At 37.5% G+C, this 25,211-nt stretch overlaps 3 protein-coding genes across 3 annotated transcripts in view; all 3 read right to left on the bottom strand.

The window, feature by feature from the left end:
- Positions 1–21,923, bottom strand: part of LOC118267848 (parapinopsin-like) — a 91,758-nt gene extending 69,835 nt beyond the window's left edge. Inside the window, exon 1 of the mRNA XM_050694342.1 lies at positions 21,777–21,923. The gene's annotated coding sequence lies outside the window, so the exon portion shown is untranslated. The remainder of the gene's footprint in view (positions 1–21,776) is intronic.
- Positions 606–6,924, bottom strand: LOC126910757 (uncharacterized). The gene has a single exon (XM_050694335.1). It carries the CDS (start codon positions 5,951–5,953, stop codon positions 749–751), a length of 5,205 nt encoding a protein of 1,734 aa, XP_050550292.1. The 5' UTR covers positions 5,954–6,924; the 3' UTR covers positions 606–748.
- LOC118264094 (uncharacterized) lies at positions 10,827–19,924 on the bottom strand. Its single transcript, XM_050694341.1, has 2 exons — positions 19,482–19,924; positions 10,827–13,454 (listed from the first exon to the last, which is right to left on the bottom strand). The coding sequence occupies exons 1-2, from the start codon at positions 19,511–19,513 to the stop codon at positions 11,534–11,536; spliced, it is 1,953 nt and encodes a 650-aa protein (XP_050550298.1). The 5' UTR covers positions 19,514–19,924; the 3' UTR covers positions 10,827–11,533.
- Positions 21,924–25,211: the final 3,288 nt, after the last annotated feature.

A 25,211-nucleotide genomic window follows, 5' to 3' on the forward strand; every position in this document is an offset into this window, starting at 1 on the left:
AAGCCTAGTGTTACACAGTATTGAAAAATATAATAAAAATCCCAATTACTCTCCATTCTTGAATGGAACTACTATTTATTTTAGAATAAACTATGAAGTATAAAAAAATACGAACTAAATCTACTCAGTCGTATTGTTCGTTAAACGAATAGTACACAAAACATCCTACGCAATGCTACGCACCGCTACGCAACACTACGCGCCGTGCGTAATACGAACGTTGAGTAGTGACGTACATACGTATTTGTAATAGTAAATGAAAGGCGAGTTTTTCAACGAAATAATTGTACAATAAAAACAAAAACGTACAAAAACCTATATTAACGTCGACAAACAATGTAAACATTTACTTTTTTTGTTTTGTAACAACAAAGCGACAGTTGAACAACATGGTTTTAGTTTTATTAATTTTATTCAGTTCCTACCTATTATTCAACTTATTCCTACCTATATTAGAGGAAAACGCTAACGTTTTTGTAACAAAAAATAAAGAATTTCATTTTCATCTTATTCATTGTAGAAAATGGTGATAGCTCAGTAGAATATTTCGGGAATAAAACAATCAGGAACGTAGCTTGCAGTGTGCAGTTTAATAAAAGAGAAGTGACATGACATTCAAAGGAACAAAGGTCAGGGACTTTAAGCGCCTGTTACAAATGTTATAATTAAATCTTACAAACTATGTCTTATTGCTATTCCTAATTTAAGAGGCGCTTCAACATGCCGCCGGCCGTTGAAAGCTTGCCTTTCAACAGCTAGTTTCCAATAAGGGACAAATCTTGGAGAATGCCCGTCTAACAGTGCCAGTTGCAGTCCGGATATCGGCTACTCTGCTTATACCGTCTGTGCCAGGATGAAGAGCAACAACGCGACCCAGCTTCCACTTCATGGGTGGCTGGTTATCCTCTTTTATAACCACGAGGGTGTCCAGGTTCAGGCTGTGGTTGCCGGTCCGCCACTTCACGCGCTGCTGCAGCTCTGAGACGTACTCCTTGCTCCATCTCGTCCAAAAATGCTGCCGCAATTGCTCAAGGCGTTGATGGCGCGTCAAGTGAGAGGTGGAGTGATCCCGTAAATCCTTGACAGGAAGAGAGGTGAGAGGCCGTCCGATTAAAAAGTGACCAGGAGTGAGAGGTAATAGATCCTCAGGATTCGACGAAAGTGGTGTGAGCGGTCGAGAGTTTAAAATGCCCTCAATTTGAATCAGGATGGAGTTAAGCTCCTCGTAAGTTAAATTACAATTGCCCAACACTCGGAGTAAATGATACTTGGTCGACTTGACACCCGCCTCCCAAAGACCACCAAAATGCGGAGCGTAAGCAGGTATAAAATGGAAGGTTATACCATCCTGAGCTGCACTATCAGAAATGGAGTCACAATTGCGCTTCAAAAACTCAGCAATTTCATTACATGCTCCTACGAAAGCAGTTCCATTATCGGAATAAATATTGAGAGGTTTTCCTCTCCGAGACATAAACCTGCGTAAAGCTTGTAAATAATTGTTGCTCGTCAAGTCACCCACCAACTCTAAATGAATGGCCTTTGTTGTGAAGCATACGAAAAGTACTATATATACCTTCACCAATCTACAACCACGACCTTGACGACTAGCCGAGGCAATAGGGCCTGCGTAGTCAACGCCTACGTTTTGGAAGGGATAGTCAGCTGGTGAGAGTCTGCTGAGTGGGAGATTACCCATCTGAGGAGCAATTGTGCGAGGCTTTACTCGCTGGCACCGAACACACTGACGACAACAGGCTCTCGCTAAGTTGCGACCACCAAGGGGCCAGTAGGTCTCTCGTATTGTGCTTAATAATAATTGAGGACCTGCATGCATTAATCTAATATGCTCAAATTGAAATAAAAGTTTAGCAAAATGATGAGTGGACTGTATCAAAATTGGGTGTTTCTTTGTGTAAGAATATTCTGAATTGTGTAAACGACCTCCTATACGAATAATTTTGTTATTATCTAGAAATACATTTAAATTTAATAATCTATTCTTATGAGGTAACTGTTTATTATTTAGTAATAAATTATATTCTGGAAAAGACTCCTTTTGTGATTGAATAATAATAAAGTTCAATGCATCTTGTAATTCCTGAGCAGTAAAATAGGATGTATTTATTGAGGAACAGCGTTTACAAAGATTGATAAAACGTAAAACATAACAAATAGAACGATGTAATCGACTAAAATTGGAAAATCGGTTGAATTCGATTACTCCTTTAACTGAATCTCCAGTAGCATGATTTTCTTGAGCTAAATTAACTAAGATATTATTAGGTTTGAGTTCTGGAAGATTTTGAGTATTTATAGAAATGGGTGGCCATGTAGAACTGTCACATTTTAAGAAACATGGGCCGAACCACCACAAGTCCAGTGATTGCATAGCGGTCGGTTCTACCCCGCGTGTTATCAAATCGGCTGGATTGTCGTGGGTCGATACATGTCTCCAACCACACGTACCGGATATTTCTAAAACTTCGGCAACACGGTTGCGAACAAAAGTGTTTAATTTTATAGGCAACATTTTAAGCCAACCCAACACTATCATGGAGTCAGTCCAAAACACAACACTAGACGGTTGAATGTGAAGGTGACTAACAACCTTTTGGTATAAACGTACACCAAGCACAGCAGCACAGAGCTCCAATCGCGGTATAGTCAACGGTTTAATAGGAGCGATGCGACTTTTGGCTGTAAATAATCGCACATCGACATCACCCTGCTCATTAATACTGCGAACATACAAACAAGCTCCGTATGCTTGCTCCGAAGCGTCGGTAAAAATGTGAAAGTCAAATTGTCTGTATGCGTCACAGACCACCCGACGTGCTACCCGCAAATTGTGAATACACGGTAAGTTTTTAATTGTGTTTGCCCATATTGCTGCAATGTCAGGTGATAAGTGATCGTCCCATTCTAATTTGTCTAGCCATAATTTTTGAAGCAACATCTTCATGCTCACGACACACGGTGCTAACAACCCTAAAGGATCATAAATTTGTGCTATTACTGCCAACATGCCACGCTTAGTATTTACCGTGCAGTCAGGAACCTTTATAGGAAAAAGGAGATCATCTGTGTCAGTTCGCCAACTAAGTCCTAGTGTTTTACTGCAGGTGTCGCCCGGCTGGTGGAACTCGAAATAAGACTCGTCAGTTGATTCTGAGATTAAAGAGGGCTCGTTCGATTTCCACTTCCGTAATGGCATGCAAGCAGACGCAAGAGCATCGGTCACCTTATGTCGCAACATTTGAGCTTCCTCAAACACGTCAGTACCTGTCAGAAGATCATCTACATAAAAATCATGAAGAATGGCTTCCGCGGCTTTTTTATCCTGGCATTCAAGACCGATTTGTTTGATACACCTAGTTGCGAGAAACGGTGCACTAGCTGTGCCGTACGTCACCGTATTTAATTGGTACGTTTCAAAAGTGTTATCAAAATTATCACGCCAAATGATTTGCTGCAGGTGCCTATCTGAAGGATGTACAGACACCTGCCTGTACATTTTCTCAACATCAGCAGAAAGGACGTACTTATGCATTCGAAATCTAAGAAGGATTGCAGTCAAATCGTCCTGAACGGTGGGTCCCACCATTTGGATTGCATTTAAAGAGATTCCAGAGGTAGTGGGTGCACTAGCATTAAATACAACGCGTAATTTGGTTGTGATACTACTTTCGCGCAGGATTCCGTGATGAGGAATGAAATATGACTGTAAATTTTCATTAATGTGACACTCTGACATATGACCTAAATGAATATACTCAGTCATGAAGTCTTTGTACATTTTATCGAGTGAAGGTTGTTTGAGATTTCTGCGCTCTAATGACAGAAAACATCGTTTTGCACGATGATATGAGTCGCCTAAACTATCCGTAGATGCCTTCAGCGGTATTTTAACGCAAAAACGGCCATCTGACAGGCGCGTCGTGTTTTTTATAAAGTGTTCTTCACACATTTGCTCCTCAGCTGAATAAGTTGATGCATCACGGCCAACTTCCTCAAGCTGCCAGAAACGCGTCAATTGGTTTCGGATGTCAGTTAACTCATTCGAACTGGAAGACGAAGAACTTTCGCAACAATCATTAACATAATTACAGTTAATTGAATTATTATCATAGCCGCCGTTAATTGGGCCACAAACTAGCCAACCTAGTCTAGTTTGATAAAGTGTTGGTTTCCCATCACCTAATAAAACTTTATCTGATCCTAATAAACTCCAGAATACGTCAGCTCCTATAATAATATCAATAGAAGCCGGTGTGTGGAAATACGGATCAGCTAAATGAATATTTGAGGGTATGTTTACGTGTACCTGTCGAGCGGGAACGTTATCTGTAATTGTGGGTAAGACAAAACAAGTTAAGTCGTTTGAGTATGATTCGTGCAACGATTTAATGTGTACTCGACACATTTTTTTAATATGCGACAGAGAATTGTTAATACCTTGTATAGATTTGTTTGTATTCAAGTAAGGCAGCTGTAACTTATTAAATAAATTCTCCGTCATTAAACAAGCCGAACTACCAGAATCAAGGAGCGCTCGAGCGATGTCTTCCTCATTATTAACATCGTAGCACCTAATTAATGCAGTTGACAATAAAATGTTACCTGTGCTGCTCGTATGCGATTGTGCGGAGATATTAGCTGAGAGCGCAACGTGATTATTATTGTTTGTGTCAGCACTGGAGGATGACTCAGCGCTAGCCTTATCAGTAGTCCCAGGTGATTTACTTGAAGCAGGTTTATAATCTGAGTTATGAATAAGCGTGTGGTGCTTGCGTTTACATATTTTGCACCCTGATTTCTTGCAATTGCTGGGATAATGACCGTGACGCAAACAATTATAGCATAGCTTATAGCCAGGCAGTAAGGACATTCTATCGTTGACACTTAGTGATAAAAACTGTGGGCATGAATTGAGATTGTGATCGCTTTTACATTTTGGACAACTACGTGACAATGAACTACTAATGTTTTCTGTCGTTACAAAGGATTTAATTTTAGTGTTTTGTTTTGTGTTTGTGTGTGTATTTGTGGAGTGACGTGATTTTTCCAGTGTTTCTATTAACTCAGCGCGATTACGCATAAACTCAATGAACTGATCAAAAGTGATTCGTTTCGATTTATCAATACGCCCTTTATATTCCTCCCACTCTCGGAATGTTTTAGTGTCTAGTTTTTGTCTGATTATGTAAATAAGTAATGTGTCCCAACTATCAACAGGTTCACCCAATGTTTTTAACGCTCTGATATTTTTGTTGACATTGTCTACGATGCTCTTTAATGCAGTTGAGGACTCCTTAGTGATTGATTCGACATTAAATAACGCGGTAACGTGATTCTCAATCAATAATCTTTCATTATCGAATCGCTCACAAAGAAGTTCCCATGCCATGTTGTAGTTTTGAGCAGAAAACTCGATTGATTGTATGACGATAGCAGCAGATTCTGTCAGCGATGATCTCAAATAATGGAATTTATTTATCTCGTCTATGTCGTCACTGCCGTGAATGAGACTAGTGAAGGTATCGCGAAATTCAAGCCAACTGTTATAGGAACCTGAAAATTTCGGTAATTGTATGGTGGGCAACTTGATGAATTGACGCTTACTACTAGTGGTTGATTTTATTTCCTCTTGTTCAGATTTTGAATATTTATTTAACATGACTTTAGCTTGAGCCACTAACTCATAATATTGAGATTCGATTGAGGTTCGTTCAAGTGCCTCCGCGTCAATGTCACACATACATTCTAGCTGTAATTGAATTTCGTTAAATTCGTTGTATAAATCTTCTAATTTATTGACACGCAATTGCAACTCCATTACCTGAGACGGACTTACTGTGGAATCTTGTATTTTGTTTAAAAACGTTGAAAATACAGTTAATCTTCCTTTATAGCTGCTTCGCTTTTTTCTAAGTTCTTTAACGTCAGTCATTTTGAAAGGAGGGTGTCGTAGACCTGAAATTGTACAGTAATAATATTAAATTACGAAACTATATGTCACAAAATACCTAATTTTATGAATAATGAAACTAAGCAACAATGATGATGAATTATTAACAAAACATTCACTGCAAATTATAATGAACTACCGTAGTTAAGTAGGTAGGTAAGGTTAACTATTTTGATGAATAATGTAACAAACAAATTAATTACTTTATCTACGTTTTAAAGGATATACAAAGCAACAATTATGTAATTGTAAAGATTAATTTGAATAAATAATGTTTTGTAAATCAACAATAAAAAGTTAACTAATGTAGGTTAACATTAACACTACTGTACTGTATTTTTAAGCACATATTAACTTTATTTTACAAAATATATTTTAATCTAATGCTCTGTACATAATTCCTTGTAAATAAATTGTATAAAGTTGTAAATAATTTGTAAATAACTATGTATAAATATGTTACTAACCTTTTCTTTGTTCTTATAATCGCTACTTAATTCCTATGTTAATTATATTACCTATATTACCTGATTTATTATTATGAGTGTTGGGTGAATTTAATTAATATTATAATGCTTTGGCTTTAACACTTCTTGTTTGATTTCACTCGTTGTTCAATCCACTTTTTCCAAAACGTGTTCGTCACCTCTTCACTCTGGTACTTATTAACTCCAATTTCCAAAATATCCAATATTTAGATTATTCCACTTTGCTGGTTGTAGATGATGGATTATCCGGCTCGTACGGACCATGTAGAAAATGATGATAGCTCAGTAGAATATTTCGGGAATAAAACAATCAGGAACGTAGCTTGCAGTGTGCAGTTTAATAAAAAAAGAGAATGACATGACATTTAAATTAACAAAGGTCAGGGACTTTAAGCGCCTGTTACAAATGTTATAATTAAATCTTACAAACTATGTCTTATTGCTATTCCTAATTTAAGAGGCGCTTCAACATTCATCTGATGCTGAGGCGCATCGCTAACTTCGTGTCGCTAACCACAGGGGTGACTTCATAAAAATACATAGAAACTAGTAATGTCGCTGCAATACGTCGTCCGCTGCTGCCTAATGTCGCTCGCTTCCAATTGACTGCACGGTTGGTGCGGTGGCTGGGCAACTGGCTGCCGCGCAACGGGTAGCGGGTTCGATTCCCGCACGAAGCAACTCTTTGTGTGATCCACAAATTGTTGTTTCAGGTCTGGGTGTCATGTGCGTGTGAACTTGTATGTTTGTAAACGCACCCACGACACAGGAGAAAATCCTAATGTGGGGCAACGTTTTATTAAAAAGAAAAAGAATTTGTACCTTTTTTACTTTTGTTGATCCCGTTTTTCTGTAGCGTTCTATTCATCATCACCAGCCTGTTCTGTCCACTGCTGGATAGGCCTTTCAATGGCAAGCCAGTTAACCCGATCTTCAGCTCTACGCACCCAAACACTGTGCGGATATCGTCACTCCACCTCTATTTCAGAGTCATAAAAATCCATAATATTTTATGAAAACTACAACTCAAAAGTATTTGTAACAACTTCTCACACGATAAATTTGAATTCCATACAATAACTCTTCTTCCATAAAGTATTCAATGTCCGAATTGTTGAGTGCTACTCGTGAAAGGTGCAAAAATACACCTCTATGACGTCTTCGACGGGTTTAGATCACGAGTGGGCATCATTGTGTTTGAACTGACCGGGAAATCGAATCTACGTACAATAATATTGTTGCTTATTTCCCTAAGGAGTATGCAGGTGGCATCGGATCTTTCATTTGATGTAGGTATATGTACATATTAGAGCTATGTAGTAGCTTTTTATGACACTACGTAAGCGTTTTGTTGTGTAGAATTATGAAGTAAGTACAAAGAGGAGATGCCATAATGTGATTGTGCACTATGACAAAACATATTAGCCCTGTAAACAAAAATATATGGATAGTTTATAAGCGCCAAAAAAGGGGCATATCAAAATGTGGACATTTAGCAACGTTTTATGAGACCGCTAGATAGAAAATAGAAAGGGCGTGATTTGTAACGTCTCGCGCTCCGCATGAAGTATCACGCATTATAGGGAAATCTAGTTATGAAATCTCCCCTTTATATTTGCTTCGTGCATAGAACTATATCAAAAACATTACACAATTTCAATCCCTGTTATTAAAAAAAATATAGTCTTCTAATAATTTTGATTTCTTCAATCAAAACAATACGATTAGCAGTGTAATAAAAAAATTTGGTTTACAATGTCCAATAAATTTTAATATTTATTAAACTTGTAATCGGTACCCGGAAATTATTAACAATACAACGTTACGTCGAAACAAATATGGTAGCTAATTGCTATTTAGTCTGAATCAAAACAAGAGGTGCGGGTTAGTAGACTAAGTAAGTATTCTGATTATCGTCAGCCAAATAGTCAATGACTGACTGTGTCTACCGGAAAAAGGTCTCAGCAAGGTTTTCGGTTTTAAACCGACTTCAAAAAAGAAAAACAAGGAGTTTCTCAGTCTTAGTTTGACCTTTGTATTTGTATGTATGTTTGTGCGCGATTATCTCGCATTTGGCTGAACCGATTTTGATGTGGTTTTCAGCGTAGTATCTTTAAGATTTATTACTTGACTTTAAAAAATTGAGGAGGTATAAAAATTAAAGGCGGTGCCATTTTTTGAGAGAAAAAAAAGTTTTATTAGTAATTCTTAATTCTTAATATGACCAATATTTCCATGGAGTAAGAGATTAGGCTTGATGTATGATAACATTCTGTTTTTTTTAATACATTGCCCTACATTTTGATTTTCTCCTGTGTCGTGGGTGCGTTTATAAATATAGGTACAAGTTCCCGAACCCGCTATACGTTACGCGCCAGCTAGTTGTCCAGCTTCCGCCGCGTCAACCATGCAAGCATTATCACTTCTCACCAAATTTTATTCGGTAACATAACCGGTGTAACGTATAAGAAAATTAATTGGTTTAGGTAAGTACGTACCATCATACCAACCGCTTCAAAGATAAAAAAGACGTCACTATAATAATTAATAATACGTTACAATTAAAACCTTTCAAAGAAACTAGACGAAATTAATCTAGATTTTCTATCAGACGTGTCTACATAAATACAGACACCAGCCATTATTTCCATTGTACCCGGCCGTGACCCATTAATGGCGACGTCGGGAATTTAATGAAATAATTGAAAATTGTTCCCGTCCTGCTCACCCTCCGTACATATAATGGAGACAACGAGATGAGTTATGTTTTTCTTTAGTTTCTCAAACCTTCTTTTGTTGGAATAAAGTTAAGGACTATAAATTGTCCTGAGAAGAGTTTAGATAATACTAGTTAATGGCCAATTTTATAGGCTCTTTATAGCCAAATGCAACGTCACGCCTTTTATCCCTTAAGGGGTAGGCAGAGGTGCACATTACAGCGCGTAATGCCGCTATTCAATGTATACTTTTCACCATTTGTGTTATAGTAAGTACCATGTAATAGGGAATGAGCCTACCCTCCTACCCTTTCGGGGATAAAAGGCGTGACGTTGCACCATTTTTTACAAACAATATTTTTTCACGTACAATAAGGGATGAGATCATCCTTAAATTTGTCCAATTATTAAGAGTTTTGAAAATCAAAAACATAATACCACTTTACTCAATCGAATAGTCTTTAATTATATTATTAAGAACTAAGCTACTTCCGCGCGGTTTCACCCGCTCTGCTCGGTTTCTATTAATCGTAGCGTAATGTTTTATACTATATTAGGCCTATAACCTTCCTCGATAAATGCGCTATCCAACACAAAAAGAATTATTCAAATCGGACCAGTAGTTCCGGAGATTAGCGCATTTAAACAAACAAATAAACTCTTCAGCTTTATAATATTAGTATTTTAAATATCAAAAACTCAATACCACTGTACCCAAATCAAAAGTCGGCCTCGCTGGGCAACAATCACGATCATTAGGCCCGTGGGCCGTAGTCTAGTCATTATAATTTATGCAAAATGTCATTACAGCTGAGCCAAGTTCGTAGTAGAAGCAATGAACCACCAAATTGAATTTTAAATCGGCTGTATATATTCTGAGTTAGCAATGAGTATGAACAAACATATAAGATTAATTGAAACTCAGAGGCCCAATTAAAGGCCTGGCTACACACTTGTAACTTCTCTGGTGTTGCGGGAGTTCTTGAGTGTCGTTTGCTTACCATCAGGTGATGCTTCTGCTCGTTTACTTCTCTATCACATATAAAAATTATGTTCGGTAAAGAACTGGTAACAAACTTGTAACTCCTCTGGTGTTGTGGGTGTTCATGAGCGTCGCTTGCTTATTACCATCAGGTGATGCAACTGCTCGTTTACCTTCCTATCTGTTATAAAGAGTATGTTCATTAAAGAACGGGTAACACACATGTAACTTCTCTGGTGGTGCGGTTGTTTATGAGCGTCGTTTGCTTACCATCAGGTGATATATCTGCTCGTTTACCTTCCCTATCAGATATACAAAGTATGTTCAATTGTTCATATATTAAGTAAGAGTGCGATAGTAGGAATCGACCCGCAACGTAAACTTCAAGGCATATGTGGTCAAAACGCCAGTTTTTCCTAAAATTATACGTATCTCGGTTTGTAAGTCAAAGATAAATTCCTAGTAAGAGATTTTTTCAAAGAATTTAATGGCAACAAATAACACCTAGCTTCACTGACGGACAGACAGACAGACTATTATTTATATCTTTATTTGTTGACGTTTCAAAAGTACATAATTAAGTATTTATTTTGGTCTAATTGAAATAAATGATTTGACTTTTGAAAACCCTCACATTTACAATGTCTACTTATGGGTTCTGTTACGGAGCGGGTCGGAAGATGGTTTTTAAAAAAACTATTTAATATGCTAAAATAAAGATATATTGAATAATTGACACGTTTTACAAGTTACTATGCTCGACGGAAGTCCAATCCAATCTGCCCGAATATCAATTAGAATTACTTATGAAAACAACAGCGGTTTCCTATTGCATTGACGTCAATGCAATGGGAAACTCAGCACTTTTATTTTATATTCTAGGTAATAGTTATTCCGATATAACAACCCCCCCGTTAAGATCGATCATCACATCTTAAAGTGATGAGAGATTTCGAGATGAATGCGTGCTAAATATTGAATGCTAAGTTGGATTTACGTCGAGGCATTAAAATATAGTTGTACTTTATATGACAATTACAAATATAATTAAGATAAAAGTAAAACATCGAGATAACGATTATTCTTAAGTCTAAGATAATAATCTTTTAATCTAGAATAAGAAGACTTGAATATAATTAGTAAAGAAACAAGTTGAACAATTACTCTAAAGTTGTTATTAAAATAAGATTGATCATCGTTAATTAAGATCGAATACAAACTATTAAAGTCAAGGTTAGGGTTGACAATAGGAGTTGCTTAAATAGAGTTTAGTTATACATTAAAGAGTAATTATTAAGATCTAAACTTATAAAATAACAATATAGAAAGAAAGAAAATTATAGTCTAATTCACAACCATGTGCATTCGTCCCAATTTAGTTATCGTGAGTTTTGCTAAACAAAATGTTTCTCTTAATAGGGGTTGGTGTTACCCGTAAATCTTCTACAGATTCTGACTCGTCCTTATTGATTGGTGTTACTGAGTCACCATGAAATACAGTTTGAGAAACGGGAACCGATTTATTTTTAGTATTATGACATTGATTAAATATTTGAATGCAACATGGGGCGTTAGTTGAGTAGAAGAACTTTCGGCTTTTATATAAAATATATAATAAAGTTAGCAGAGAGATGCACAGGCTTACAGACAGATAGTGAGTGCTATAAGTTTGAAAATGAGATGGATTTTCTATTTTATTAATCTCTTCTTCAAAAGATTTCAAATGGATACTGGCCTGTAGTAGAGAATCAAGGTTGTCTAAGTTATTTAGTTTTGAGTAAGGTAATCGCTGTAAAGTTTTATTCAACTTAGAACGCTCACAACAGTCATCTTGTAAGATGTCGAAATTGGATATAGTATTAGTAACATTCCCGATAATTGTTTCGCCAACAGCGGCAAATTGCAGCGTTTTGTAAAAAGCTTTACAATTCCTGGGCAAGGTCAAGATACCAGTACCAAACAAAATAACATCGGAATTTATATCCTTATCATTACAAGCTACGTGACACTTGCCAGGTTCAGATTGTACAAAAATCCAACGGTTAAAAGTTAACTTATGAAATAGATCGATTGAACCGTGAATAAGTTTCGTTACACATATGTCAGGAAGTTTGTTAATTACGTCACTTAAGAGAGTTGTTTCACACGTAGGATTGGCGATCGCTGAAAACACATTAGTTAACACGCACACATAACACTTATCACTTATTAACTTGCACTTGTCTATGTCTGCTATGAGTGAATAAAACATTCGATCAGCTGTAATCGCTACATATGAGCTAGTTGGCTCGATAAGAATGTAGGTATCGGGTTTCGACATATCGTATGGGACAGGTAAGGGAATTATCCTATATAGGTCGTAGATTTGCGGTAATACTAGAGGGATCTTGACAACAATAATAACTCTATTTAAATGAAAGAAACACGCAAGTTGCGAAACATCGATTAGACTGTGTATATTCTGCAACGTTAAAGGTATAGGAAGTTCATAATGGCCAGGAAGGTCATTCCTATGCTTATCTAATTCACTATACAATTGGTGTGGACTCAGTACAGTAGGATGCAAAACGTTGAGTTTCGCGAAAAGAATTGCATTATTAATATCTTCTATATCGAAAGACAATGTCATTATAATGGACTCTAATGATTGTAGTAAAGAACTTAACTCAGATTTAATTTCTAATTTATCGTTACTATTCACTACCGTTTCTAATATTTTGTGGATTGTTTCCATGTTCCGTAATATATGGTTTTCGTTTTCATTTACTTTAGATATGGTGTTGTTGAAGTATGAAATAGTTGATTTTATCACGTGGATATTGTCTTTCATGAGATGAGCAAGACGTTTTTCATCCGTCTGTACTTCTTCTATGGCTTTTGAGAATTTCACTGCGTCATCAGAATCTAAAGTACCAAAAATGGTTTTCAGCAATGTGCCACCGATGTCCATGAGACCTCTTTTAGGACGTCTACTAGGTTTTTCATCGACCAATAAATATGATATGGAGGAGAATTTGCTTACGTTAAGAATGTGACGATTTTTTAAAGCAGATAATGAATTAATACAGTCAGTCTGTATTTTAGAAGAAGTTAATGAATTGCAGAATACGTTAAGTTTTTCAAATAAGAATTCGACTTTATCTAAATTAGGTTGTACGTGACTTATATCTACGTATGCTATAACATTCCAGTCACTATTAGTAAACTTAATATCTAGGAGCTTATCAAAGTAAAGTCCGGGACTGCTGACTATCGAAGAAACGTATTCGCATGAGATCGGCGACGGCAGCGTCGATCTGAAATAACAATGAAGTACTTATGTATCTATTGTTACGTCACTAATATTATACTGTTACGTCACCGGCCAGCTTGATTTCGTCGTAGTGGTGACGTACGTATTTGCGATTAATGAGCAGCGTAACAGAATGATTGCCATTTAACCTTATTATTTTGTATGGGCCTTTCCATACTGGAGATAGTGCCTTGTTTTGCTTATGGTGGCAACGGACATATACCATGTCTCCTGTTTTATAGGATAATGGCTTCGTGCGGGAATCGTAATAAGTTTTTGATTTCTCTTTTGAGGATTGAATGTTTTCGAGAGCTTTCTGACGACTATAGTATAGTCGGTGATTAAGGGCTCGGATGTAATCTGTATAAGTGTTAGATTCGAGAGTATCGATACTTGAAGGTAAATAGGGTTTGAATCCGAAAAGTAATTCCAGGGGTGAATAACCTGTGGTGCTATGTATATTTGAATTATACGCTATCATAGCACTGGGGATGTAGAGGTCCCAAGTATGTTGATTTTCACCTATATATGACCTGAGGTATTCTTTTAGGGTGGAATGACTACGTTCGAGTGCACCACATGTTTGAGGGTGGTAAGGAGATGCGAACACGTGTTTGATGCTGAACAGTTTCTCGAGTTGTTTGAAGAGATCAGAGCAGAAGTTGGTGCCCTGATCGGATATTATTAGTTTAGGAATTCCCATATGGGATATGAATAGAACTAAAGATTTCGCGGTTTCTTCAGCGGAACAGGATTGCATTGGATAGGCCTGAGAATATTTAGTTAAGTCATCTTGTACTGTAAGCAAAAATTTATATTTATGTTCGTGTGTTTCGGGAAGAGGGCCGACTAAATCGAGGTAGACCTTTTCATTAGGCCGAGATGCCGTTGATGTGATAATCATAGGGGCCCTATTTATTTTTCTTAGAGGTTTATTAATTTGGCAAGAGCGACAGTTTTTCACATAATCCTCGATATCTTGCCTCATATTTCTCCACCAGAATTGGGTTTTGATTCTGTCAAACATGCGTGATATACCCGGGTGACCAGCTAGAGGAGAGTCGTGGTTATCTCTAAGAATACGTTTGACTTCATCAGGTGTCGGGTATCGAATAGAATTACGGTAGATGTTGATTTTAATGTTCGTGTTATGAAATAGAAATGATAAAGTATTGTAGATTTTTGTGTATGATAGTTTCGTGTATGGATCTGCAAAGTCCGATATCGCGAATTCTTTTTCTTCCATGTACCAATATTTTATCATATCTCTATAATCACGAACCAGGTTAAATATGTCCTTGTGAGTCATTTCGTCATAGTGATGTACTTTTAGAAATAAATGCGTGAATAAATGATCATTGTTAGAGGTGGAGTAAAAAGTATATAGTTCGCGTTCTATGTCGCGGATGTTAGGTTCGCTAGTGGAGGCGTCTATAATATCTTGGCAATAAGGCACAGATTCGTCTAAGTCAATGGACGTTGGATAGACAATAAGTTTACACTTTGCTTTCATTAATGACTCATTATGTTCCTGGATAACGGTGTCGAATGTCACGTTATGGTGTTTTATAATTTTAAGGAACTGCTCATAAGTTTCTGACGTGGATGGTGAATCGTGAGAGACCTCTTCGTCGTTAGATGTCATTGCTGGATTGCAGATAATCGAATCGGAACCTTCGTTATCTTGCAATACGTTTACAGGGAATCGAGATAAGGCGTCGGCGTTTGCGTTTAATTTACCTTTCTTATATACGATTTCATAATCGTATTCCTCAAGCTTCAAACGCCATCTAATGAGCCTAGATCCTGGATCTTTGACATTGAAAAGCCAGACTAGAGGTTTGTGGTCGGTAATGATTTTAAATTTTCGACCAAACAAGTAAGGGCGAAATGTTTTTACGCCAAATAAAATCGCTAGGAGCTCCTTTTCAATAGTCGAGTAGTTACCCTCGGCTTTATTTAGTGTACGCGATGCATACGAGACGGGTTTGTCAGACCCGATTGCGCCTTGAGATAGTACAGCTCCTATTGCGTAATTAGAGGCGTCGGTAGTTAGGAGAAATGGTTGTGTAAAATCAGGATATTGGAGTAGAGGTGCGGAGGTTAATTTATCTTTGAGAGTGGTAAACGCAAGTTCTTGGCTCTGCGACCATTGAAATATAGCGTCCTTTTTCAGGAGGCTGGTCAGTGGTTTAGTGATTTGAGAGAAATTACTAATAAAACGACGGTAGTAGCCGACTAACCCAAGAAATGATTTTATATCCTTTGGATTCTTGGGAGTAGGGAATTGAGAGACGGCCTTAACCTTCTCGGGATTTGGACAAACACCTTTATCTGTGATTATATGACCGAGATATGCAACCTCGCGTCTTAAGAACTCGCATTTATCCGGTTGAAGCTTTAAATTAAATTTTCGGATACGGTCGAAGACTAACCTTATTTTTTCCATATGAGATGTTAAATTACTGCTGTAAATTATGACGTCATCAAGATAAACATATGCATGGAGGCCTTGGAGACCAGAAAGGACGGTGTTCATCAACCTTTGAAAAGTTGACGGGGCGTTTTTAAGCCCAAAAGGCATTCGTAGGAATTCATAGTGCCCTGTAGTGCTAGAATTTGTATTAATTGAAAACCCTGTTTTTTGTGCGTCTAGGGAGTTCATTTTGATCTGATGGAAGCCACTCGACAGGTCCAATGTACTAAAATATTTTGAGTGACCTAACTGATCCAAAATATCAGTAATCAGTGGCAAAGGGTAGCTCTCAGAAACAGTGACGTCATTCAAACGGCGATAGTCTATTACTATACGCCATTTCTTTTTCCCAGAAGCGTCCATCTTCTTAGGGACTACCCAAACAGGGGCGCTCCAAGGTGACGTAGACGGACGTATAATATCTTGATCAAGCATCTTGCGGATTTGTGAGTCCACTTCTTCCTTGTGGCACTCAGGGAAGCGGTAAGATTTTACATGAATAGGGGGCGCATCACCCGAATCTATAGTGTGCTCGATTGCGTTTGTGAATGATAAAGGTTCACCTTCTAAGTGGAAAATGTCCGTATACTGAGAGCAACATTCTAGCAAAGCCTCCTTTTCTTCGGAGTTTAGATGAGAACAGCGTATCAGATTTAGTACTTTTTGTGGTCTATCAGATTCAGAGTAGGATAAAGCGTTGACGCATTCGTTCGAATCAGTGGCAATATCATGTTCAAGAGGTGTCAACTGGACTTTAAAGTCTTGGACCTGTATATCAGAGTCAGTAGTATTTAACACAGTTACGTTAATCCTTTTATTTGGTTTTATAGTAACAAGGCAATTTGCTATGTAAATACCTTCACTTATAGAGTGGTCTAATAATAAACCCTCATTGTTTTTATAATGATTGCGCGAGTAATTAGACACTGCGCATTCGATGACCGCTTCAGAGCGAGCTGGGATGACGTAAATCGGTTGGATATAGTTAATATCCAGATTCTGTCCGCATATATGGACTGATTGTGAAGTGTAGTCTATATTGGCTTTGAAATGATTTAAAAAGTCGCTACCAATGATACCATCATACTCTAGGTTAATGTTATCGTTAACTACATGGAACTTATACTCGTGGTAATTATTATTCAAGATAAATTTTATTTGACAGGTGCCTAGAGTTTCTGAATAAGTGTCAATGTTATTAAAACCTTTTATCTTAGCTATTTCGCTAGATAATTCAGGTACTTTGGTTAAACTTGACCGTTTGACTAAGGTAATACTTGCTCCCGTATCGATAAGAAGACACAACGGTTGAATAGAGAGTGAGGTAGTTATATATACGTGGGGCAATGACACTTTCTTTGAGTATGAAGATATTTCATAGACTGGAATTTCAGGATTTACTATGATTTCTAAATTAGGGTATGGCTGTACCGCACGCACAGCGGATTCATTATGAGAAAGTATATTTGGACTCAACGATACAGGGGCTTTATTAGAAGCGTGTTGAGATGAAATGGTATTTTGACTCGACGAAACAGCGGTTCTCTGGGGAATGTGTCGAGATGAAATGGTATTTTGACTCAGCGAAACAGGGACTCTTTTGGAGCGTGCTGAGATGTAGAACGATTTTGACTCGACGAGACAGGGGCTCTTGGAAGAGGATGTCGAGATGAAATAGAAGAATGACTCAGCGAAACAGGGACTCTCTTTGGAGCGTGCTGAGATGTAGAACGATTTTGACTCGACGAGACAGGGGCTCTTGGAAGAGGATGTCGAGATGAAATAGAAGAATGACTCAGCGAAACAGGGACTCTCTTTGGAGCGTGCTGAGATGAGAACGATTTTGACTCGACGAGACACTCTTGGAAGAGGATGTCGAGATGAAATAGAAGAATGACTCAGCGAAACAGGGACTCTCTTTGGAGTGCTGAGATGTAGAACGATTTTGACTCGACGAGACAGGGGCTCTTGGAAGAGGATGTCGAGATGAAATAGAAGAATGACTCAGCGAAACAGGGACTCTCTTTGGAGCGTGCTGAGATGTAGAACGATTTTGACTCGACGAGACAGGGGCTCTTGGAAGAGGATGTCGAGATGAAATAGAAGAATGACTCAGCGAAACAGGGACTCTCTTTGGAGCGTGCTGAGATGTAGAACGATTTTGACTCGACGAGACAGGGGCTCTTGGAAGAGTGTGTCGAGATGAAATAGAAGATTGACTCAGCGAAACAGGGACTCTCTTTGGAGCATGCTGAGATGTAATATGTTTTTGACTCAACGATTCAGGGACTCTCGAGGGAGCGTGTTGAGATGAGATATTATTTTTATGCGATTTATGTATAAAAGTTCGAGTGCCTAAATTATCCGGATAACGACGGCACGTTTTCGTAATCCGTGAGTTTAGTTTAAAGAGTTATTGTGATCGTCATCGTTCTCACAAGTAGTATAATAAGGTGTCGGTGACGGTGCCGACGGCATCGGCGGCTCGAATGTAATATGATTCATCGTAGCTGGTCTATCGCGAGTATGTGGGTTGAATGTATTACGCCGTTCATTATTGTATTTTCTTTTGCGGCATTGAGTAATATCATGACCCTTATTTTTACAGTATTTGCAGAAAAGTTGGGACCCGAATTATTAAATAATGTTGATGGTTGAGGATCCGACGGGACATGTGGTGGGCCCGTGCGCTTTTGTTTCTCCCGGCATTCAGAGTCTGAGTGCCCGGGTTTACCACAGATCCTACATTTAGGCTTAATAGATGTTTTATATAGGAGGTTTTGTATTTTTTCCTCCTCGAGAGCCACGTTAATCGCGTCATTAAGTGACTTTGGGTTTCTGCATCTGACATTATTACTAAGTCGTGGATTTAACCCTAAACTAAACGTGAATAAGGCCAAATCTTCGGTCATGGCGATACGACCAGATACATCTCTTTTAAGAGATTCAGAGTTATAAATTTCTGATTGAAGATCTGTTAGGCAACTTTCGATACGAAGTGAGAATTGCGCAACAGTTTCATTTGGTAACTGCTTGCACGACTGCAAATCTAACAATAAATGATTGTAGTGCTTTCTTTCACCGAAATTTTGTTTTAGGAAGCATTTCAGTTGGTTAAAATCTTCAAATATCTTATTTGAACATGCAATCTGAGCCTTGCCTTCTAGGCGTGATAAAATATATTTAGTTAACAAGACCGTTTGGCTTGGTGAAGCTAGATCTAATGCGTTCTGGCAGTTGGTAAGAAAAGCGGTAAGTGTATCGCGCTCTCCTTTATAAGGGCTAATAAAATCGCAAAGTACTTTGATTGGAAACTGTTCGCTCATCGAGATTTTCGCACTTTTCCTAGAAGTGGTAGATTCGTTAGTTTCCGTCGACATTATGAATTTAAAGAATGATACAACGCAACGGTAGGATAATAGGGTGGTAAATCGTGTAACACAAATATATGTATAGGATGTACGATATGTGATACCCTAGGTAAAAAGAATATCCACAGTTACTCGTAATTAAGGATATTGTAGCGATAACAGCAAATTAAAATGTTGTACTCACAGACACAGGAACACGAGGTACTCGATGCGCATTTCGGCACTGGGTTAGCACGGTTTCTGGAGTGGCAGTACAGCAGCACGACCTACAGGTCGCAGCCAGCAGCAACGGGGACGTCAGGCAGGAACAGCGGGACGGCAGCGGCGGCCCGTGACACCAGAGCGTTGTCGAAGTTACACGTGGAAGCACCACGTGGCAGCGCGTGGCACCGCGTGGCAGGACGGCGAGACGGCGGCGGCGGTATCGCGAATCGCGATGACGGGGCGTATGTTGAGCCCCGTGGCAGAAGGAATCGGCGGGAATTTCGGACGATCGGCAGGCTTACGCACGATACTCGTAAGGCTTACTGCCGCGGCTCGTCTTTAGAGATGAGACTGAGTTTGTCGAGGTGCGGTTTTGCTCAGCAAGGATAGCAACACCCCGGAGACGGATTACTCGTCGGCAACGTGTAGTTCGCGACCCGATAGGGAATACCAGCGGAACGGTTACGACGATATCAACACTGGTATCCCACTTCTGACACCACTGTTACGGAGCGGGTCGGAAGATGGTTTTTAAAAAAAACTATTTAATATGCTAAAATAAAGATATATTGAATAATTGACACGTTTTACAAGTTACTATGCTCGACGGAAGTCCAATCCAATCTGCCCGAATATCAATTAGAATTACTTATGAAAACAACAGCGGTTTCCTATTGCATTGACGTCAATGCAATGGGAAACTCAGCACTTTTATTTTATATTCTAGGTAATAGTTATTCCGATATAACAGTTCATTAGGATCAGATTAAACGGAGTTCCAGGAAACGTTGAGTAATTACGTACCTACAAATAATTCATGACAATTCGGTTACATACATAATATACCGTACATTGGTAGATATATGTATAGATATGTGGAATGGTTATTTGAAATGAAGATAGCGTACTTCTTTATTTACAGCAATACGCACACTAAAATTATAAATGTGAAAGTTTGTTTGTTTTGTAATCTTCAAACACAAAACTATCGAGTGTGGAACCCAATACAGAAATACGCTTGTACGATATGACTATATACAGAAAGCACAGTTAATAGAAATCTCTATTCCTAGACTGTATCAGTATTCTCCCATTAAAGCCGTGGCAGATAATTTTAAACACCTTATATAAGTTACTTTTTTAAACTAATTCCCGTGCTAATGCATCTATCATTTCAGCATGGGTAAAAATGGAAACCGTTTCCTTCCACCTCCCACTGATGTTATTTTCTGATTGATTTCGTTGGGAACTGGAACACTTGAATAATGTCCCAGAGGCAACGTATCGCGTGTCAGTATCATTTTACTTTTTGTGGTCAGTGGCTACTGACTACTGATAATTCTCTATACATATTATTAGAGTCTACGTACATTACGGGACCAGTTATATCAACATTCGTAATAGAATAGGTTGTAAAAGTAATAGAACTACAGGGAAAAATGTGTACTTTTATTTTTCGACACCTGTGTCCCCATTTTACAGGGATACAGTTGGAAATTTTGACGAAAGTCAAAGTCAAAGTTTTTATTTCAATTAATCCTTAATGAGGCACTTTTGTAATTTCAAATGGAATTGTCCGTTAGTCTGTTTGTCCGTGAAGCTAGATGAAGCTTCGACTGGAGAATGAAATGACAAAGCGTGTAATCAATTGAATTAGCATCACTTTTGTTGATGACGACTTTATTTGTTAAATTTTGCATTTATTTGTAGATTTCGTTTGTTATAGTTTCAAAACGAATGATACATTGAAATTAAGTTATCTATCTTATGATTTTGAAATGTTAAATTACTAAATGTGTACAGACCATATACATTACACAACCTATTACTCGAGAACTTGAATTTCTAATCTCACTCATATAAATTTTATTGATATTCACATTAGTGAACATAGACATTAATACATTAAAATTAAATTATGTTATTAATGTGTGTTTGTGTGTAATGTTTATTTTTAGAAAATTATTACACCGAAGAATAAATAACGCTTTCGTAAATTCAAAGTCAAAGCTAAAGAACTTTATCGCTACTGAAATCCTGAGGTCGAGTAACTTAGTCAAATTTTCACTCATCGGACCATTAGTTTTGCATTTAGTATAATTATTATATTTTTAATTGTTACAATATTCAGTAAAAACTATATCTTTAACTGAAATTTAAATCACAATCTTTCAAAACCACTGAAAATATAACCAACTTTTCCTAAACCACGATAAAAATTAAGTTTTTTAATTAAAACTTTTCCAAAATAAAAGATCCGTCTCTAAAAACTTACCTAAGGCATAATGATCCACTTAAAACCACAACAAATCACTTCAAAAACAAAACGTACGAAAAGTAATCGCGTTGTTAAGATATTCCGAGAATGGGAAGTACGAATCGACAGCACGGAGTACGGAGCGACGCGAGACGTCCGTCGCCATCGACGCCCGACGCGGTACTAAATTCTGAGGGGTAGAAAATTTATTATATAGCTACCCGTTTTAATACTCTGTTGCAACCACCTGTAGGGAACAAATGAAAAACTTTTTTTATGGCTTTGGGCACTGGAACAATGTCGAAACAGCCTAGCTTTGAAACATTTGATTAGGCCGCGTGATTCACAAAGTTTTCGTGTAATTTTCCGAGGTTTCAGGGTTTCTAAAAACGTGTTTTTGGCCAACTGTTTATTTTGAAATTCTGTGAAGTATATTGCTTAGGGATAATTTATGTGGAGGGTGAAGAGTAAATTGGTTGAATTTCTAACCAAGGTAAAGATTGTTTTGAAGGAAATTCTCATTGTTTACATCTGTAGGGTTATACGTATTTTTAACCGACTTCAAAGAAGAAAAATGTTCTCTGTTTGACCTGTATGTTTGTGCGCGATTATCTCACGATTGGCCAAACCGATTTTGATGCGGTTTTTAGAAAAGTTTTTTTACACTTCGTAGTACCAACTACTAAACAACAACAACTACGAATTGTTTCAATGAAATGTAATAATATTTTGGTTGTATAATTGAGGTTGTAAATTTTTCAAACCAAGATCATAATTTTCATTTGTTTACAAATACTCACATTTAAAATTGACAATATTAAAATACTCTAGCTTCTTGTACACATGTATATAACCTACAATCTGGGCAAAGCAGAAAAGGCTTTACAGAGAAGGAGAAATCATTAATCATGACCTTAGCCAAAGAGATTAACTTTTTAGATTTATGTTTATTATAAGTCTAGATTTAAAGCTATTTTTGTGCTATGAAAAAATATGTTTCCTGGGATTGTTTTTTTTCATCCGAAACACCAGGGGCGTTACAAAAGCATTGCCAGCCTTTTAAAAGTTAGAAATTTAAGGGATTGGGATGATTGGGGAGGGGCAATTGGGCCTTCAGTAACCTCACACAACGCAAGCGTTGTTTCACGTCGGTTTTCTGTGAGGCCGTGATATCACTCCGGTCGAGCTGGCCCATTCGTGCCGAAACATGGCTCTCCCACACTTTACGTTACTGTTTAACTTATACCTCATAATTAACTGACAAAAATGTATTATCAGGCTTAAATAGAACAACAGAAATAATCTGTTCTTTGAAGATTCCACTAGCGACAATTAATAAAGGAGCTTAAAAAAGAAAAAAGCCCTCAAAATCTCGTGTTTCGTCTCCAACCCTAGATGAACACAGTTTTATATTACCTTAATCCCTATAATGGGGGAGATCCGACAATATAAAAAGTCCTTTTGAAATCTGATTCGGATTACTGCGGATATAAGGATTATCTATTACGGATTAGGAAGTGTACATAGTCCCTTTTGTCTGTAATAAATACATCGGCTAACAGAAAAGCGTACTATCTCAGATGACGATATTATGAGATGAGGTAGGTAGGTACCATTTCCAGTGTACTGATAGATTTTGTTGCTGTGCTGTTAATAATTCAAGTTTTGGTTGGAGTTTATCTAGACTTTTATTAATCGTTAACTGACTTATTTGGGTGCTTTTCCACCACAGATGTGCTATGCTACATCGCTGTGGATGCGTTTGGCTTCCACCAATCATAATCATTGGTACACATAGCTTAGAAATGGGGGAAATGGACTCAGCTAAGCTATGTTTAGCGCTATATGGAAAGATGCGTGCTATGGATGGCTTCCTTACTATCTAAATGTGCATCTTCCTCGCACAGTTACATAGCTTAGTATCAGTGGAAATGGTCACATAGTTTCACAACTTAGCTATTACATCCTCGCAGCATAGCTACATAGCACATCTCTAATGGAAAAGCACCCTTAGTAGATGTCGTCTATGACATTGAATATATTTTTAAAACACACAAGACACAATCCTGTTTGGGGTATATCATGAAAAAAATTAGTTTACGACGAGTAGACACGAATACTGGAGTGATGACGCAAAGGTAGCCATTAAGTACTAAATCAATTATATAGAATTACTAGCTTTCTGCCCCCGGCTTCCCACGTGGTTTTTTAAGGGATTATGGGCAGATTAAAACAAAAATGCGCTTTTTTTGTTAATCACAAATAGTTCGCATACCAATCTTGAAAATTGCTGAATGTTCTATACAAACTTCCACCATTTTGGAACAAAACGTTCATAAATTAAGGGACGACTGCACAGTTGGCGCGGTGGCGTGACATCCGTCTGCCGCGAAACGTGTAACGGGTTCGATTCTTTGTGTAATCCACAAATTGTTGTTTCATGTCAAAGACAAAGATTGTATGTTTGTAAACGCACTCACGACACAGGATACAATCCTAGGTGTGGAGAAAATTAAAAAAAAAATTAAGTAACAAAAAAATCATGTCATAAACTCACTCCGTTGTGTCGTAAAGAAAGGACAAACAAAAACACTTTAAATAATATTAGTATATTTCGGAATACAATTATGGAACTCAAAAATAGTAGGTACTTAGGTACCTAAGAGGTGACATTTTCTCCCGGACACACTTAAGATGCCAGAGGTCAACTTTATTAAAAAAATCTGATAAAAGAACCAAAAATAAAATAGGTACGGGTAGCGACTAGTACCTACTCGTTGTCGAACCAAAAATAGGTTGAAAAAATACCTATTAAAGGACTTTTTATAGGAAATTTGAGTTTTTTTTGGCCAATTAGTTGCTGTGACTCTATTTTCAACTTGGTATATTATAATTTACTTGATTTTGTTTCCTGTTCTCATTTACAGTCCACATTAAGTATAGTTTACTGTTACGAAGATCATTCTATGTTTTTGATCCCTTAAGGAAATGAAAGATACTTTTGCAAAACTATTGTAATTGTTAAACTATTTCTTTGTATCTAATGTTAAAACACGAGTATCATTTTGTGGATGCTTTTAGCTTCCATACGTTACTGTGTATGTTTGTATATTCATTGGCACACATAGCTTACCACTGGTGGATACGGTAACATAATTTCATGGCTTAGCTATTACATCTTCGTTGCATAGCTACATAGCGTACCTCTGGTGAAATCAAAATCCTGGCTGCAATAAGAATTCGAAGAGAAGGCACATCTTACAAAAATACATTGAAAGATATCAAAAATATACAAACAGATTATCATTGTCTTACAATCCCGAAATGGGTTAAAATATTTTATTCATACTATTCCTGAATACGGACGAAGCAGAAGTATTTAAGGTCGTGCCTGTTACGCGTCGGTATTCAGACAAACCCACGGGTTTCAATAGAAATTGGACGAGTTAGCTA

Source organism: Spodoptera frugiperda, chromosome 6 (genome assembly GCF_023101765.2).
Source record: "Spodoptera frugiperda isolate SF20-4 chromosome 6, AGI-APGP_CSIRO_Sfru_2.0, whole genome shotgun sequence".
NCBI lineage: Eukaryota > Metazoa > Arthropoda > Insecta > Lepidoptera > Noctuidae > Spodoptera > Spodoptera frugiperda.

Excerpts from the sequence above, each read along its gene's own strand:
- LOC118264094 (XM_050694341.1), bottom strand. The coding sequence starts at position 19,513 with ATGCGCATCGAGTACCTCGTGTTCCTGTGTCT. Across the intron at positions 13,455-19,481 it reads TACCTCGTGTTCCTGTGTCT|ATCGACGCTGCCGTCGCCGA; the intron begins GTGAGTACAACA and ends TTGTTATTTCAG.
- LOC126910757 (XM_050694335.1), bottom strand. The coding sequence starts at position 5,953 with ATGACTGACGTTAAAGAACTTAGAAAAAAGCGAAGCAGCTATAAAGGA.